The 17402-nt window shown below is 33.0% G+C and overlaps 1 protein-coding gene across 1 annotated transcript; it reads right to left on the reverse strand.

Moving 5' to 3' along the window:
• Window positions 1–252: 252 nt before the first annotated feature.
• LOC134718731 (collagen alpha-1(VI) chain-like) lies at window positions 253–12053 on the reverse strand. Its single transcript, XM_063581420.1, has 11 exons — window positions 11980–12053; window positions 10734–10778; window positions 9131–9423; window positions 8285–8579; window positions 7625–7726; window positions 7283–7318; window positions 6523–6567; window positions 5720–6124; window positions 5151–5195; window positions 4711–4742; window positions 253–419 (listed from the first exon to the last, which is right to left on the reverse strand). Exons 1-11 carry the CDS (start codon window positions 12044–12046, stop codon window positions 345–347), a joined length of 1440 nt encoding a protein of 479 aa, XP_063437490.1. The 5' UTR covers window positions 12047–12053; the 3' UTR covers window positions 253–344.
• Window positions 12054–17402: the final 5349 nt, after the last annotated feature.

A 17402-nucleotide genomic window follows, 5' to 3' on the forward strand; every position in this document is an offset into this window, starting at 1 on the left:
ATAGAAAACTATAGAATAAGGAACACGAACCCCAAAAGTCACATGCATTATAATGTGAGGTTGATTTTTAGTGTGGCTGTTACGTTTATGTCTTTTCTGCTGTTAATCACCAAATTGAATATACATTTCGATGACACAAATTGCAGCATAAATTCCGTAAATCCAAAAATCATGACGAAAAATTAAAAAAAAAACATCGACGGAACAGACATGCGGTATTATTTACCTTTTAATATTTAACAAAGACTAAAATTGAATGCAATGTCATTTATTTGCAATAATACAATCATAGTAAAAACTAGTCAATCTGAATCAGAACGCCTTAATCTTGTTCTTTTCATCTATTAGTATTTAGGTGGCGGTGGCTTGTATCCTTTGTTTACTGCTGCTATAATGGCGGCGTCAAGATCAGCACTGATCTGAAATGACATTAAATAAACTATTCATTATTATTATAAAAGGTAAGTTTAAACATACATCAGTTTTATATAAGTCATGAGGTATACATAACATAGAGTATGGGTCTATTTGTAATGGGTTTGTCTCAGAGAAGTAGGATCTTTACTTGATATCAAAGAAGTTCGTGATGAGAGGGAGACATTGGTTTTAATTTTATAGCATGATTAAACCACGGTGGGTATGGTTGTCCTGCGAGAGAACGTACTGTGCTGGTGATTCGGTCCTGACGGGTGCTGGTGATCAATGAAAAAATGTAAACAAAGACGAAAATGATGATTTTTGACGTTTTCACTCATAAAAAATGGAAGAAAACAGTTGAGATTTTTCAATTTCGTTTCTTATGGGTTCATATATAAACCATTAAAAAAATGACCCTCTAAACTGTTTCAGTAAGCGTAACACAAAAATGCTCATTTTCAGAAAATCTCGAGCTGAAAAAATAAAACAAAAATGCTCATAGAGTCCGCTTTGTATGCCGCAATCCACACGACAAAACAATGTTGTGAAAAAACATTGCAATTTATTAAAATTTAGCATTTTCTCAATTTATTCATGTCCTGATACTGTGCTGGTGGGTCCTGTCATTGTGCTGGTGGGTCCTGATACGGTGCTGGTGATTTTGGATAAGAAGTTGGTCATATTTGAAACAAATGTTACAAAATCAATAAAATTAGCCAGATAATTGTTGCCAACAGGATCTATGACTCCTATTTTAGCTCTTGTGCATCCATTTGGCTGTTTAATTTATATATGTTTTCAAATGATCTGAACTTTTATTACAAAATAACATAAAAGGGCAACATCTTTCGTCCAATATCAGATAACAATATATATAGTATCTAAAATAAGTTCAAAATTCCACAATACTATATAATAATTCATTTTATGTGTCAATTTGTTCGAAAAAAGTCGAAAAGAAGAGACATGTTTTAATGTCATGATTATAAGTCGCTTTCTAGATCTATGCTTAGCATTTATTTCAGATGACATGTACTCCTCACCCTGATGACCCTGCTGCCTTTCATAACTTTATCCGTATACATATATTAATAGATAAATAAAAGGCTGCATGCAACACGTATTTTTGTATTTAAAATGATTCGTTGTAACGAGAATATTTGTGGTGAATGGAAACGAAATCATGCGATACACACATTTTTAAAACGTGCGAAAACCGCATGCAAAGATCATGCAATTTACGCATACTTCATATTGCGCATGATTCACGCATGATCCACGCATGACTTTCGCATGTGAGGGTCACAATCTTAAATTGCTGATAAATGTTGCTGGAACGAGTTTCGTTATCTGATCTGAATTTTCTGAAATGTGCAAGGTAGATAGACATTTCGATTTTTTTTTACTCGGAAATGAACCATTGTGTTGATCCCATGCTTAACATAACAAAAATCTCTGTACAAAGGTCTGTGAATTTTCTACAAAAATGGTGATTTTATTTTCACTAAATTCTCCTTTTCTACTAAATACAATAATGAACTATAAATAATAATGCTTTGCAAGAAGTTTCCCCTTGATATATGTACAAAATTATATCTCTATTATTCATTGTCTGTGCTGTTTTGATACTATTGCAGTTTGCACATTTCGGAATTGACAGGCCACAGAAGGGGTCATAAATCGTACACGAAAAAATAAAATATGGATATAAGTACTTAATTTGCATCTTTGAACCCCCACCCCGGCTTGTTTTTTGGGAGCCTGGGGTGTCTAAAAATGGTCGATTACAGACAGCTTAGTACGCATTTTACTTTCCAAGCGTGTTATTGTTGATTGTTAAAGTCCTGAAAACGGATAGATGGAAACAAAAATGTTTGATATATATCTGGCTTTAGATTCAGTTTTTTTTAAATATAAATTAAGGCTACATTTTAATATAATAATTCTATGAATTCACAATATAAAAAAATGCAGAAACAAAAATGAATGAAGTGAAATATCTTAGTAAGGAGTCATTACTACAGAGATGATGTGTTTGACACACAAAACTTAAAAGCTTAGTGATATTACCAATATTAAAATAAAAGTGTATTTTAGTTGGGTTTTTTTTCCATTTACTCATTTTCAATTTTAATCAAGGCACATTTTATTTTTATTCATGAAAAATATTTTTATATAGAAAAGAAGGACACATTATTCACTTCCTCCCCCGTAATTCTTTATCAAAAATATTTATTTTGAAATGAAAAAAGCTAAGAAATCTTAATTTTATTAGTGTTCTCTAGGTTATCTCGTCTTCATTCTCTGACATATTCTAGCCTGCCCTTTTATAAAATAGTGATTTATTTTAGTGTTCTATCGAACTTTCGAAAGAAAAAAAATACCGGATAACCGTTTAGACAAAAAACAATGTGTTGGAAAAATCTTACAGCAAGTGATTCTAAATAGCTATAAGATACATTTTTTTTTACAATACAACTTTTCAATCTTACGGGAAACTATTCTAAGCTTTCATTGTAACCTCGCTCTAACTTAACCCCATCCCTCCCCCCCCAAAAAAAAACACCAACCAAACAAACCCGCAATACTATTGTCATTCTTATAGTCAGGACTCAAGTGTTCACAAACAAATGTGTTTTAAGCTGCTAAAGACATGATTCAAACGCTCAGAAAGTCCTTTGTTCTATATGTTTGCTCTCCATTTTTATGCAAAACCTTTGACATTTTTATTTTATGGGTTATTGTTATGCAAAACCTTTGACATTTTTATTTTATGGGTTATTGTTGAAGGTCGTACGATAACGTATGGTTGTTAACACATACTTCCTTTGGTTTCTTATGGAAATTTGTCCATTGACAACAAACATACCACATCATCTACTTTATATAAGTATTGTATAAATTACAACGTATTTTGGTGATCTTGCAAAATGATCGTAATCCCGAAAATCGTAAACATATTTTCTCATCTTAAAAGGGGGCAAGAAGGGTTCCATTAACAATCCAATAAATAAGATTACAGTTAGTTTAAAAAAAAAAATAGGGGAATTTTTTCTCTCATAATAACAGTAAACAGATTCACACCAATGTCAATTTCAAGAAAGCAGACAACAGCTAATAAGTTAATAACAGTACAGCATCAATGATCTTGAATATATGCCACTTTTAACTAAAATATAAAAGCACAGAACCAGGACATAGGAGCACAGAACCAGGACCGTTATTCTTATCACCAGCACAGCGTCAGGACAATTCCGTTTAACGAACTTGCACGACTTTTGCAATATAATATTGTTGTAATATACTTTGCATGGTACTTATGACACATCAGAGAAAAATTAAGCAACAAAACAGTCGTTTTATTGCCGTTCTGATACAATGTAAACAAACCCACCATCACAGAATCAGGACCCACCAGCACCCGTCAGGACCAAATCACCAGCACAGTACGTTCTCTCGCAGGACAACCATACCCACCGTGTAAACGGTTATGTAGTGATCGATTCAAAAACAAGAAGAACTGTGGCTCCGACATAATTACATTCGAACTGTAATTTTGGATATTCTGTGGACGACTTTGCGACCTGAAGTTTGATTTAAAAGGATTTGTTTTATCTTTCGCAAAACCAAATCCGCTGTATTTAAATCTTTTAACTGTCTTAGTGTGACTTGATGACTATGGAACCAATTAAATTACTTTAATTTTTTTTAAAGAAATCAATCCTGTATGAAAATATAATGACCTTTTGAAGGGACTATGTGCTCATATTTTCGGATTCGAGTAGAGTAAAGTTTTATGGAAAAGCAAACTATTACAAGTATAGATATTATGTAATTTGTTTATTTTGATTTCAACATTTCCTATTCTTCAATATATATATCGATGTAGATAAAAGTATTTGGAGACAGATAGAAAATCCTAGACACTATTATTGTTTGATGTGTTTGAGATTTGAGGTTGCAGTTTGATGATGGACTTTCCAATTAGAATTTTCTTCAAATTTCGGTATTTTGTTATTTGACATTTTAAGACGGATATGTTATCAAAACATGATATAGAGACAAATTGTTCAATCATAAAATATAAAATCATATATATAAGAAGATGTGACATGATTGCCAATGAGACAACTCTCCATCTTAGTCAAAACTGAGTCAAAATTTATAGAAGTAAAACATTATAGGTCACATACTGTATTCAGTTATATATTTGAGTACAATGTACACAAATTTACACAATTTGTGCTTAAAACGTTGAAGTTTCAAAATGACAGAGGGAAAAATTATACTTGCCACTCCTTTGTAGTATCCATTCAGACCTTTCACTGAAAAAGTACAATGATATCATTCCGTTTAAAAAAAAAGATATATTCAATTTGTATATCATCTATAACAACCAGATAACACTAAAAGGCATGTATAAATATGTCGTATTTTGAGTACAGTGCAGCAGATTAATCCTTCGTTGGGAAAGTTAGTTATTTCTAAATTAAACATGATGATTTAAATTTTTAATTTTTTTTAGTTTTAGTTTTAACATACGTTAAAGAGTTTAGTTTTGAAATTAGATCTCGTGTTGTTTTTGTTGAATTGATTCACAATTTATATTCAACACATGACAGGACAATCTCTTTGTCTTTACGGTCCTATGCTGTGAATAAGATGTGTTAAGTATATAGTATAATATTACATTGAGGGGACAATCAAGGAGATTGTTTAAAAAAGTGACGTACCTGGTCTGTATTGGCCGCCTTTTTCAATGATAATTGTTATTTGTCCTGCAAAGAAATAAACGCATAAATTAGTCTTTGAAAATACGTAAAGCTTTTTTGTCTGTAGTTTGTCAATATGGTTCCGAACATGAACCTTGCATTGTTCTTTGAAATCAACGAAAGTAGTTTGTCAATATGGTTCCGAATATGAACCTTACCGATTGTTCTTTGAAATCAATGATAGTTATTGTGTAAAGAAGAAGAGGGAAGACGTGGACTTTGGATTTCGCTTTAATATAATTGTTTTAGCTGTCTACAAGGTACATGTATGGATATTTACTCATTATTTTAGGCCTTACATTGACCTGTAACTGCTTACATTCACACAATTTGGTGGAGTTGTTGTCTCATTAGTAATCATATACACATCATATACACATGTTTCTAAATTAAATAATAAAAAACTTTAAAAGTTATAATGCTATAGAATACAATTACAAATGGTAACATACATAAAATAAGAAATGATAACATAAAATTTATCTATAAAAATATCCCAAAATAAACGGTTTAGAAAAGGAAAATGATACCTTTGAATCCAGGCTTTCCTTGTTCTCCTTTTTTTCCTTTTGGCCCAGGTGGTCCTGGCGGTGGTGGTGGTGGTTGTGGTCCAATAGGTCCTCTGTCTCCTTTATCACCACGTGGTCCTTTAGGTCCTGGTGATCCTTGTGAACCAGGGGTTCCGTTTCTTCCTGCAGGACCAGCTGGTCCTTCTGGGCCTCTTGGACCTCTGTTTCCTGGATGTCCTGGTTGGCCCTTTGCTCCTGGTACGCCTGGTGGTCCCTTTATACCGTTTCTTCCGGGGTCTCCAGGTTCACCGTCTTCGCCATCCTTACCAGGGTCACCTGTTGCACCTTTACCTCCTGGTTGTCCTGGACCTCCTGGTGCACCATCTTTTCCATCTTTACCTGGTGCACCTTTTGCTCCTTTGTCACCTGAAATTGAAAAGGTACAACTGTAAATTATGTAAACACTAGGTAGATTTTTTATTGTTTTTATCCAATAACCTACGATAGACGATAAGTTGATTAAAATTTCTACAAAACACGCTGAAGATATCAAGGGGACATTCAAAAGATGACAAAACTCACCATTCGAAGAAATGCTGACATCACCATTAAAAAAAATCAAAATTAAATAAACAGGAAACTAAATACTGAGCTACACGAACCCCTTCAAAAACCGGATGAGAACTTAGGTTCTTAGGATTCCGAAAAAAACATTTTGTTGTTGTCTTTTTGTCACTTGTAACGAAACATTGAAGATCTACCAAAAACAAGATTTCGAAATGCAATGAAAATCGCTTATTGGTCGAAACAAATTAATTAATTACCTGGAGGTCCTCTTAGGCCTGGTGAACCCATATGTCCCTCAGGTCCTGAAAATATATATAAAACGTATGTATATATTTTAAACTCATTTTCGGTGTGACATTTATGCTTTTAATTGCAATTAAATAACCACAAATACATGTACTTGAATGAATGAGCAGGAAAAATACTTTCTGCTCGATAAAGTTGATAAATACAGGCAACCAATATAAATAAGGGCAACAGTAGTATACCGCTGTTCAAACCTCATAAATCCATGGACAAAAAACAAACTAAAACTGAGGGAAACGCATAAAATATGAGAGGAGAATTATACAAAAGTTATAAGAATCATTAATGTTATATCGTACAGATTATACTTTTGTTAATATGACCCATTGACTGTGCGCGTGTGCTTGAAATTATAATATTTGTACAATTTATGGTCAGGTAAAACTAATTCATATAAATATTATCAATTTTTGAGAAAACAGGCTAATTTTAAAAATGCAATGTACTCACAATCTATATCAAAACTATTGATTAGTTATTACGAAAACATAAAAGATTTCTGTTAAATTTCGGATATATTTTTGTAGTTAAACAATCATAACTCAGCTAAATATGAGCAAAGGCTCCATGTTGAAGGCCGTACTTTGACCTATAATGGTATACTTTTAAAAAAAATTGTTATTTGGATGGAGGGTTGTCTCATTGGCACTCACACCACATCTTCCTATATCTATATAATTTTTTTTTTAAATTAATCAAATCTAAAAATACCTTGTGGTCCAGTTGGTCCTTGGTCTCCAACCATTCCTACAATACATATAAAAAAATAACGTATTAATCTTCCATTTATTACCAATCCGACCCCCCCCCTTTTTTCCCTTTACAAATGTTCCTATTGCAATTTAGGAAAAAATTATAGTTGTCATTATTTTTGTTTTGACTATGTATTTGCAAATAAAGTATATATTTATTGTGGTTATGTAATAAAACACCTACTGACAGTTTTTCGAAAGCCTTGATTTTAAAGTCAATACATTTCCTCTTTTGGTTAATTTGAAAACGTGCCTATATATTATTATAGTATTTCATTGTAGTTACAGAAGAAAGTGTTACCTTTTGGTCCTGGTGGTCCTCTTGGGCCTGGTGGGCCGGCTGGTCCTCTATGTCCAGGTGGTCCTCTTTCTCCAGTAGGTCCGACTGGTCCAGCTCTGCACACTATAAACGTTCGAAAATGAATTAGTTTATTTTTTCTTTTATTGATGAAAATATACAAGTGAGTTAGATTATAAGCTCTCCAAGAGTTGAAACAATAAACATGCTCTCATTAATATGTATTTATTTGCGGATCCGGGGATTTGCAAGGGTGCCAAAACTAAAATCAAAATATCATTTTATGCAACTTTTACCTTGAAATTGTCCAAAAAAATATCGCCTCGCTCTGCTCAACATTACATATATTTAATTCTTATTAAAATAAAAGACAAACAAATCTTAGTAAGCTATTCTTAAAGTTCATAATCCACATATCGTTTTGAAATAATCTTAAAGCTAACCATAAGCTATTATCGTACCGCGGCTATATTATCACGTTGTGATTGGTTTAACGCCGTCACGTGGTCTTAATATTAAGCTAACCATAAGCTAATGGAGAGTAGACACCTTTAATGTGTTAAATCTCATCGTTATCTCTAACTACACATGTGACCTGACTTTTCAAAATTACAATGACACCGGAGAAGGTACGTGAAATCCATGTTTACTATGTCCACTTACCTCTGCATGTCAGTCTGCTAATTTGAACAGCCAGAGCTCTGAGTGCGGTGAAGCTTGGTGGATTAAATACATATTGTTTGTTGGAGGCAATAGCCTCGAGTTGAGATACACTGACACTATTGCCAATACCAACAGCTATGATAATAACGCCTTGTGCTTTGAGAAGGGCTGCCTGTGCTACAGGGTCTGGTCCATTATTGTTCTGGCCGTCAGTTAAAATAATTGCGATTTTGGCTGGTGAAACACGTGGTGGTATGTTTCTATTTCCATTTGCAAAGCTTTGAGTTCTCATATACTGAAATTGAGAACGTATGGTATGCCAGAAAGGATTATATATTGATTAATAATCCTCCTCTCCAATAAAATGAAAGAAAATAAGATTAAAACAGCAAACAAAACTTTTGATAGAATTGTTTAATCTGCCCACGCTTAAGCATGTTAGGACTATTTGGGGTATTGATTTTTAATATTTGACCTTTTTCAAATTTGAATTTTTCTAACTTTCTCAATTTTTGTTTTGTTTTCATTAAACTCATGTTTGCCCCTTTGTCGTACTAGACGTTTGATAAACAGGTGCCTAAGACTGACATTTGTCATACTGAACGTTTTATCAACAGGTGCCTTAGACGGACACGTTCAAATTGAAATAGTTTCTGTCCAATGTATTCGCCTTTCGAATTTGAGAATGTCCTTAAGGTGATAAAATATTTGTTTAAGCTTACCTTTCTATCGAAAGATATGATGTTTACAGCTTACCATATGAATGGTATGGATATTTCCATTAGAATTTACTTTAGCATCTCATTAAGCTTACCTATAAGGTGTTATATATTTGTTTTAGCTCACCTGTAAAGCTTTTCCAATTGCAGTTGCACTTCCTTTTCGGACACCAAAATTCATGATAGCGTTCTGTATGGCGTCACAGCTGGTATGCGCATTAAGATGGAAATGATTTTTAACACTTTGTGCAAAGCACAATGCGCCAAATTGTGTACCACTGATACCAATGTTAGAGAATGACCCAACGACGTCCTTCATAAAAGTCTTCATATTGTTAAAGTTGGCTGTTGAACCGATACTTCCGGAATCGTCATAGCCAAATACTATATCAGCATAAGCGTCACATCTGTGTTTGTAACCTGAAAAAAATTTTCATATTGATGTGAAGATTTTGGGTAATTTTAGGTGTATTTAAAAATTCGGTGGTTAAAATTAATTGTCGTCCTACTAGTTGTAAAACGATTATATTGAATATATTGGTCTTGAAAAAAAAATTGATAAAAATTCTAACAAACGACCAAATCCAAATGAATTTGTCAATGTCATGCTATTCAAATTAAATTGCCGCTTATATATTTATTCATATATAAAAAGAAAATGTGCCAATGAGACAACTGTCCACAAGAGACCAAAATAATACGGACATTTAAAACCACTATAGGTAAACGTATGGCCTTCAACAATGAGCAAAGCCAATACCGCATAGTCAGCTATAAAAGGCCCCGATGTGACAATGTAAAACAATTCAAACGAGAAAATTAACGGCTTTTTTTATTTAAAAATACATTCATATATGATAATTCCTTACTATCCAGCAAACACCCTGAAACTCTCATTGAATACTTTTTACATTTCATCTACAGTATTTCTATTCGAGTTTTATCCCTAATGCACTTGGCAGTTTTCAATTCCATAAAAAAAACTTTGAATTGTACTAGTAAAGATGTATGTCATAATTAAATGAGGTCTCAGAACAATCTATTCAATCGCTACTATTAGATTCTATTTTCTTATTGCCATTGCTGTGGTTATAGCTTACTTCGATAAACATAAAACTATGTGTTTGGTACATCTCCAAATAAAATAGGGACGAAAGATTCCAAAGGGACAGTCAAACTCCTAAATCTAAAACAAACTGACAACACCATGGCTAAAAATGAGAAAGACAAACAGACAAACAATAGCACACATGACACAACATAGAAAACTAAAGAATAAACCACACGATTCCCACCAAAAACTAGGGGTGATCTCAGGTGCTCCGGAAGGGTAAGCAGATCGTGCTCCACATGTGGCACCCGTCGTGTTGCTTATGTGATAACAAATCCGGTAAATAGTCTAATTCGGTAGGTCATATTCATAAAAGGGAAGGGGAGTGTAGTTACGACGTAAGGAACATATCCGATATAAAATAAGGTTGTACGTCAACGTATTGGATATGATTGGATACGTTTTTAATTAACTGTTTCTAAAATGTTAACTCTGACTCTGTGTCATTTTATTATTAGTAAAATAAAAGTAACGTCATGTCATTGGTCTAATTTCCACTGTGTAGGACGTTTTAACCAATCGACTTGTTTGTGTACTCTTTCGAAAATATAAAATATAACCCAGAATGCATTAGCTTTTGAAACCGACCTGCTGGACACCGCTGGTTAATCATACTTACTTCCTCCTTTGTTATTTGACCAAGAGTTCCAACTTGACCATTGTCCTAAAAGTAAATATAATATACTGTTTAAATATGTTTTAACTTGAACAGTACCTTTCAAATTCAAGCACTTAAAAATCAACTAGAAATTTTATTCTTAATAAATACGAACGTCGAGAAAGACTGCGATAAAAGGCGTAAAACAAAACATTCTTTTACAATACAGTTCAGAATATTTAAAGAATTAAAATGTAAAATTATATATTTAAGGGGGATCGCGGGTCTAAATCATTTTTTTTATTTAATATAGGATTTCGCCTTATTTTCCTATAAATGAACTTTATCTTATACTTAATAGAAAAATGAAATAAAAAAATGCATGGGGTCACCGTTCATTTACGCTCACAATCTGCCTTCGAAAGAAGCATACATTGTTGTTAATGTTTTTTTCTGTTGAACTAATAGGAGAAAAATCGGTAATATCGAAATAAAAAAAGAACCTTATTACAGAAATCGCTTAAATTTTACAATTATTTAGTTTATGTACAGCTTATTCGAAACAACCATAAAAAATATAGGTCACCGATGAGTTAAAAAAAAAGATATTTCACTTTTAATGCAAAAAAAATGCCATTTTTGCACCAAAGGAAGATAACTTGGAGCTTTTCCTATGATATCTACATTTCAAAAGTCACCTGTGGCCAACACCAAAAGATTTTTTGGAATGATTTTTGTACCCTAAGATAAAGTAACAACTACTAAATGTAATTAATAAAATTTGAAATGAAAAATAAAAGTTTAATTTTTTTTCTGAAAATCTTATACCCGCGAGCCTCCTTAATGTACATGTTATTGGTAGGATTTGCCTTGCATAGTTACTTCTCGACTATGTAAGATTGCCTCCGTATTTTAATTCAACTTTTCACTCCATTTTTATTGTGAATTTTATAAATTATCTCAAACTATCTAGTCTTGATTTTAAAACACGTTCTGTAAATTGTGTGTAAATTTGTCTTGTTACTTCAACAAATTTTCTATTTTCGAGAACATACATTTTTCAGGCTTTATGCTCTTTAATCGTGTTTCTTTAAACTGATATTCGCGATTCATGTAATGTCATTACTCCCCCGTTTTGTATTAAGAAAGATAGATTTTAGAGGTTTTCTAGAAGGGGGTCTTCAGTTTACACTTTCTAATTTGTAGCAATTTTCTCTTAATTATTTTAAGATTTGTTTTCTCAGTTCCAAAATTTAGTGATACTTACTTGACGTTGCAGTAGAACTGTGGAACGCCACAAACAGAAGCGATAACACCAAGACAGAATGTACCATGATTGAACCGGATGTGGTGCTGAACTGTAGAAAACCCTACCATCTTATATACCTACATGAAGATGTTGGAAACACGTGGTGTGTTGTAATCCTTCTGTTTAACATTCTTATAATTGCTATATTTACTATTGATAATACCAGTCTGACAATTTAATATTTTTTCTAACCTGCGTTTAATTGCTTTTGCAACACGGATTAAGAACTCGATAAATGTAAAGATCCCAAAAGGTTCTAAATCGTTGGTTATGCATATTTTGATATAGAATAAAGAATAGTATTCGATGTACAAAAAATGTAAGTGCTGGGATAATTAAAAAAATCATGGATGTTAAGTCAAAAGCTACAAGTATAGGGTGTAGTTCTAACTTAATAAAGAATGCACGATCTCTTCTAGGCTGAACTTGCATTATTTTAAACGAACCCTAATACATCCGTATTGATTGATGAATTTATTACGCTTTAAACCCGTGACAAATCTTTATTGTATGAACCAGAGTCATCATGATATACAATAAAGAACTATCTGAAACGTTAGTTAATGCGTTTAAGGGTTACTTATTTTTTTTTCACAATCGGTACTTGTAGTACTTTCCAACTTACGCTGAAAGGACATGGTAATATTTGTTATAGTTCCCTTTAACATCAGGATAGGCCTGAACATGAATGAAATTTAGAATAAAAATGGGGAATGTATCTAGGAGACAACAACCCGACCGAAGTTCAAAATAATAGCCGAAGGCCACCACTGGGTATTTAACAGCGTGACAATCTCGCACCCGCAGGTGTCCTTCATTTTGTCCCTAAAAAAAATGTATCAATTATTTGCATCCGGACGTTAAGCAATCATTAATCAAATTATCTAAACTAAGGTTATAGTCAAAGTTGATCTTAGATGGATTTGGCTTTTTTGTTTTAGGTGTAATACCACCAAATCATAGTACGTCACATCCGGTTGCATACGAAAGTAGGTCTAAAAAAATATTCCCTTGAATTTGACCGTTGTAGGTAATTAATCCTACATTTTATCGCTGTAAAACTATTTCTGAGTCATAAAGATATGTCTTGGGTATTTCAAAACACCATTATTTTTTATTTGCGATTTCTATAGAAAATTTTGTAATCTTGAGATTACATGGTGACTAAACCTTGTACACAGATAGAATAAGGGGAGAAATTTGATTGGTTAACTTCCAATGATGGTTATGTTCTTATATGCAATGAAATGTTATGTGAAACTTTTTCTATAGAACTGGACAGGATAAAACTTTACTCATGCCAAGTATTTCTTTATTTGAAACAAAGATAAATTCTACACAATTTTTTGAAAAGTGCAAATTTAACAAAGACTAATAGGGGAAAATCAATTGTGGTACAATGTATTACACCTTTAGGTTCTTCTTGGTCATATATGATATCTTCAATTGCTTCGGTTCTTATGCACTCTTAGCTTTCAAATATTCGGCTTTGAGCGCTCCTGATAAAAGTTATCTGAGAAAAGCACTTCTGCCGAAATTAAATTTCTAAAGTGTTGTTTTTGTTTTATATCTTATCTAACCACGGGATTCCATGTATTTAACATAAATGGCGTAGAATTTACTTTTTTGAAGGTGTGACTTTCACCTTTCGCTTATACGAGTAATGTTTGAGGCCATAATATTCTTAAAACCTTAAGCTCATTAAAAGATTAGATTTCAGGGAAATACAATCTTTAATATTAAACAATTTCCAACATTTTGTAACAGCAAATTCCATTATGATAAAATCCGTATTTTCATTCCGTACCGATGTACTGGCTACTGGGCTGTCGATCCTCTCGGGAAATATCAATCCACCAGCAGAGGCATCGACCCAATGAAATAAACGATACCAATAAAATAAACGATAACAATTTTTTCTACACCAAGTAAAATATCTTATACTACTTTGTTTGCGCATGGTATAATAATGATTGGTAATCATCTGTTTAAAGCCACTGCATTTGTTAGCCTGGGGTCCTGGCTAATCTTGTCAGTATACTTACGACGCGCAGCTAGATTGGGCCGGATCCCAGGCTACTGCATTTGTTTGCACCTGTTTGAAGTCTGGAACCAATGTAATACGGCTATTACCTCTTCATGTATATTGTTAACCTCTCGATACATCTATTTACAAAGTAATCATAGTGTTGTCACAATATTTCAATGGTGATAATAAGTATGTCACCTTCTAGACTCATTATTACAAAAGTGATAATAGGTTTCTTGTCCTCAATTATCTATTTATTTAACACATTTCATAAGCAAGCCTAACTTTTGAATATTTTGAAACTATTCTTTCTCTTTGCATCCCTCTCTCAACAACGGCTCTTGCGAATACTATATTTTAAAAACTTAGCTAGTTTGTTCAGTTGTTTTGTACAAAACGACAACATTTTGTGCTTTTTCTTGTATTTTTTCTCTCTGTGGTCTTTCTTCGAATAATGTTTTAATATCGAATAACGTATTATACAAATTTGTACATCTATACACAACCCATTCGTTACTAATTACGACAAAAAATACATTTGTCAAAAACTGTTTGATAACAAATAGAGGAGCAGCAAAAAAGGGGTCAATAAAAATGTCGAAGAAATACAGATATAAAAATAATTTGACCAACATAAACAATAAACAACAACACTAAAAGAGAGTCCACAAAACACTAACATATAGAAATTGACAATGAGGGTCGATTGAAAACAAAACTTTACGACCAAAGAGATGATTTGAGCGTTCCAATTGTGAACTTTCCATTTCTAAGTAGCAACATTCCAGCAGCACCTGCATACGGTTTATATATCTTCCAATTGATACGATATTCCCGTGCTTGCATTTCCTATCATGATTTTCTTGATAGAGGGTTGTTGCTCACAAGAAAGTTATTAAATCAAGAGTTCCAAATGTTGAAGTTGAAATATCTCTTCGTAAATTTTACGAACGCCATCACTAGTTGGTTGGTCGTTTTGGAATAACCGTTTCCCAAATGATAGCGCATATGTTCCTTACGTCGTAACTACAATCCCCATTCCCTTTCATGAAAGTGACCTACCGAATGAGACTATTTACCAGATTTTTTTTATCTCATAAACAACACGATGGGTGCCACATGTGGAGCAGGATCTGCTTACCCTTCTAGAGCACATGAGATCACCCCTAGCTTTTGGTGGAGTTCGTGTTGTTCACTCTTTAGTTTTTTTATGTTGTGTCATGTGTACTAATATTTGTCTGTTTGTCTTTTTCATTTTTAGCCATGGCGTTGTCAGTTTATTATAGATTTATGAGTTTGACCGTCCCTCCGGTATCTTTCGTATTTCATTCTTCTTTAAATGATGTTCGTTACTCTTTTCAAAACAACAACTTTTCAAAGATCTGTTATCTATTGAAGATATGCTAATAAATAAACTGAAAAAAGGCAGAAAGTTTCAAAGCCCCTGTCCTTGTTTCCGAGATATAAGCCATTGAAAAAGTGATAGGAAAATTAATATATCTGGCTTCTTTTTCTTTTTAAAACTATGTAAAAAAAAAAATACTAAAAATTACAAGGATTTTCAAACATGGCTTTTAAAAGTATATTTTACAGTAGTAAAATTATGATAGGAAAGTAGGGGATTTGTAATGGCACTACATATATAGCACCAGAGGATTGCAAAAACCTGACACAATATCTCAGTAATCTTTGTAATTAGAAAGGTTCTTATTTAGTTGTTTATTATGAGTATAAGCGAGCGTATGGACATGATGTCAGCATTGGAATAATTTCTCATTTTATAGTATATAAATAAACTCATCATATATACCAGGACTAAATTTTGTATACACGCCAGACGCGCGTTTCGTCTACAAAAGACTCATCAGTGACGCTCGAATCCAAAAATATTAAAAAAATCTTTTTGAAACTTTATATAATAGTTTATAATTCATATTATATTAACATATTCACGTCCTGTAAAGCATGTCATATTTTTCATAGTACCTCCATGATTAATATACACATTTTAAAATCATATTATCCGATAAAAACAATAGAGTCCTCGTGTTACAATGTAGTAGATTGATTTCATTTAAGATTAAGTCGAATAAACGTTAAGTTATAGAATATTTTATCGTAATTCTCTTTTTATTACGAAATCAAACGGTCCGCCTTTTTTCATTCTTCGTTTTGTGTTATATTTTTCTCTCGATATTGTCATAGTGTAATAAATGTTGCTCAGTTTTCAGTTTTCTTTGTTGTTTTTTTGTGCTGTTGTCTGACTTTGATTTTCGCTTTTACATTGTCAATTTGTTAACTTATGCGTTCGTTTGGTATCGTACGCGTCTCTCCGATACTAATACCAATGCTCTCCTCATTCATAAATACATACATGTTTACTAAGTTGAACCATCATTTGTTTTAAAATATTGTCTGTTTTATTGGTTCTTATACGATCATAATTTGGTCTAGCAAATGCTCCAAAAAAGCAGACTCGAAATGGAAGCAACTACTAATAAGGTGTGTAAAGACCCATTCGTCACAACTCGGCCGATTCCGTACCTCATCTTACAATAGAAGGAGAGTGACGGAGTCACCCGATGTTTGCCGATTGTTTTGTTGTTGCACGGTCCGAGTTTTATAGACATCAGTAAAGTTAACAGGCAGAGTATCAGCATAGAGATACATAACGGAGACTGTGCCACAGAACCAACAACCCGATAGAAGAGCAGATAACAAGCTTAGGCCACCAACAAGACATTAATGCAGCGATGAAATCCCGAAACCAGACACGGGTTTATGCTGGCCCTAAACAATAATGTATACTAGTTTAGCGAAATGATCGCACATCTCAACTCTGTAAAAATAAATGAGGCATTACATAACAAAACCACACACACTTAATAATCAAGGGCTAGATATTCCTAACTTGAAACGGGTGCGAATATGCTTGGAGGAGTTGGAAGGGGTGACAGGGGGAGTGTTGTTAATTAACATGTTTTGTTCGATCTCAAATCTCCCATATGGCACTAGCCTATGTCAAATATACAAACACATAGCAAAACGCACAGTAATACCAAGTTTAAAAGATGTCCGCGTCCGATGCAAGAGTAAGTAACAGAATAATATAGACATCATAACAATGATACACACGCATTTTAAAGGACAAATAGTAGTTACTGAAATTCCAAATCTGACTACAATAAATAAATAATTGCAACAAGAATGAAATAATCCGATTTATTTTGTGTATATTTCCTATAACACAAGAAAACGAAATGGGGCTCGTTCGTATGTCAACTTCAAAGTTACAACTTTTCTCATAACTCTTTTATTCAAAATTCATGAAGAGAATAAGTAAATGTTGTAT

Source organism: Mytilus trossulus, chromosome 5 (assembly GCF_036588685.1).
Source record: "Mytilus trossulus isolate FHL-02 chromosome 5, PNRI_Mtr1.1.1.hap1, whole genome shotgun sequence".
Classification (NCBI taxonomy): domain Eukaryota; kingdom Metazoa; phylum Mollusca; class Bivalvia; order Mytilida; family Mytilidae; genus Mytilus; species Mytilus trossulus.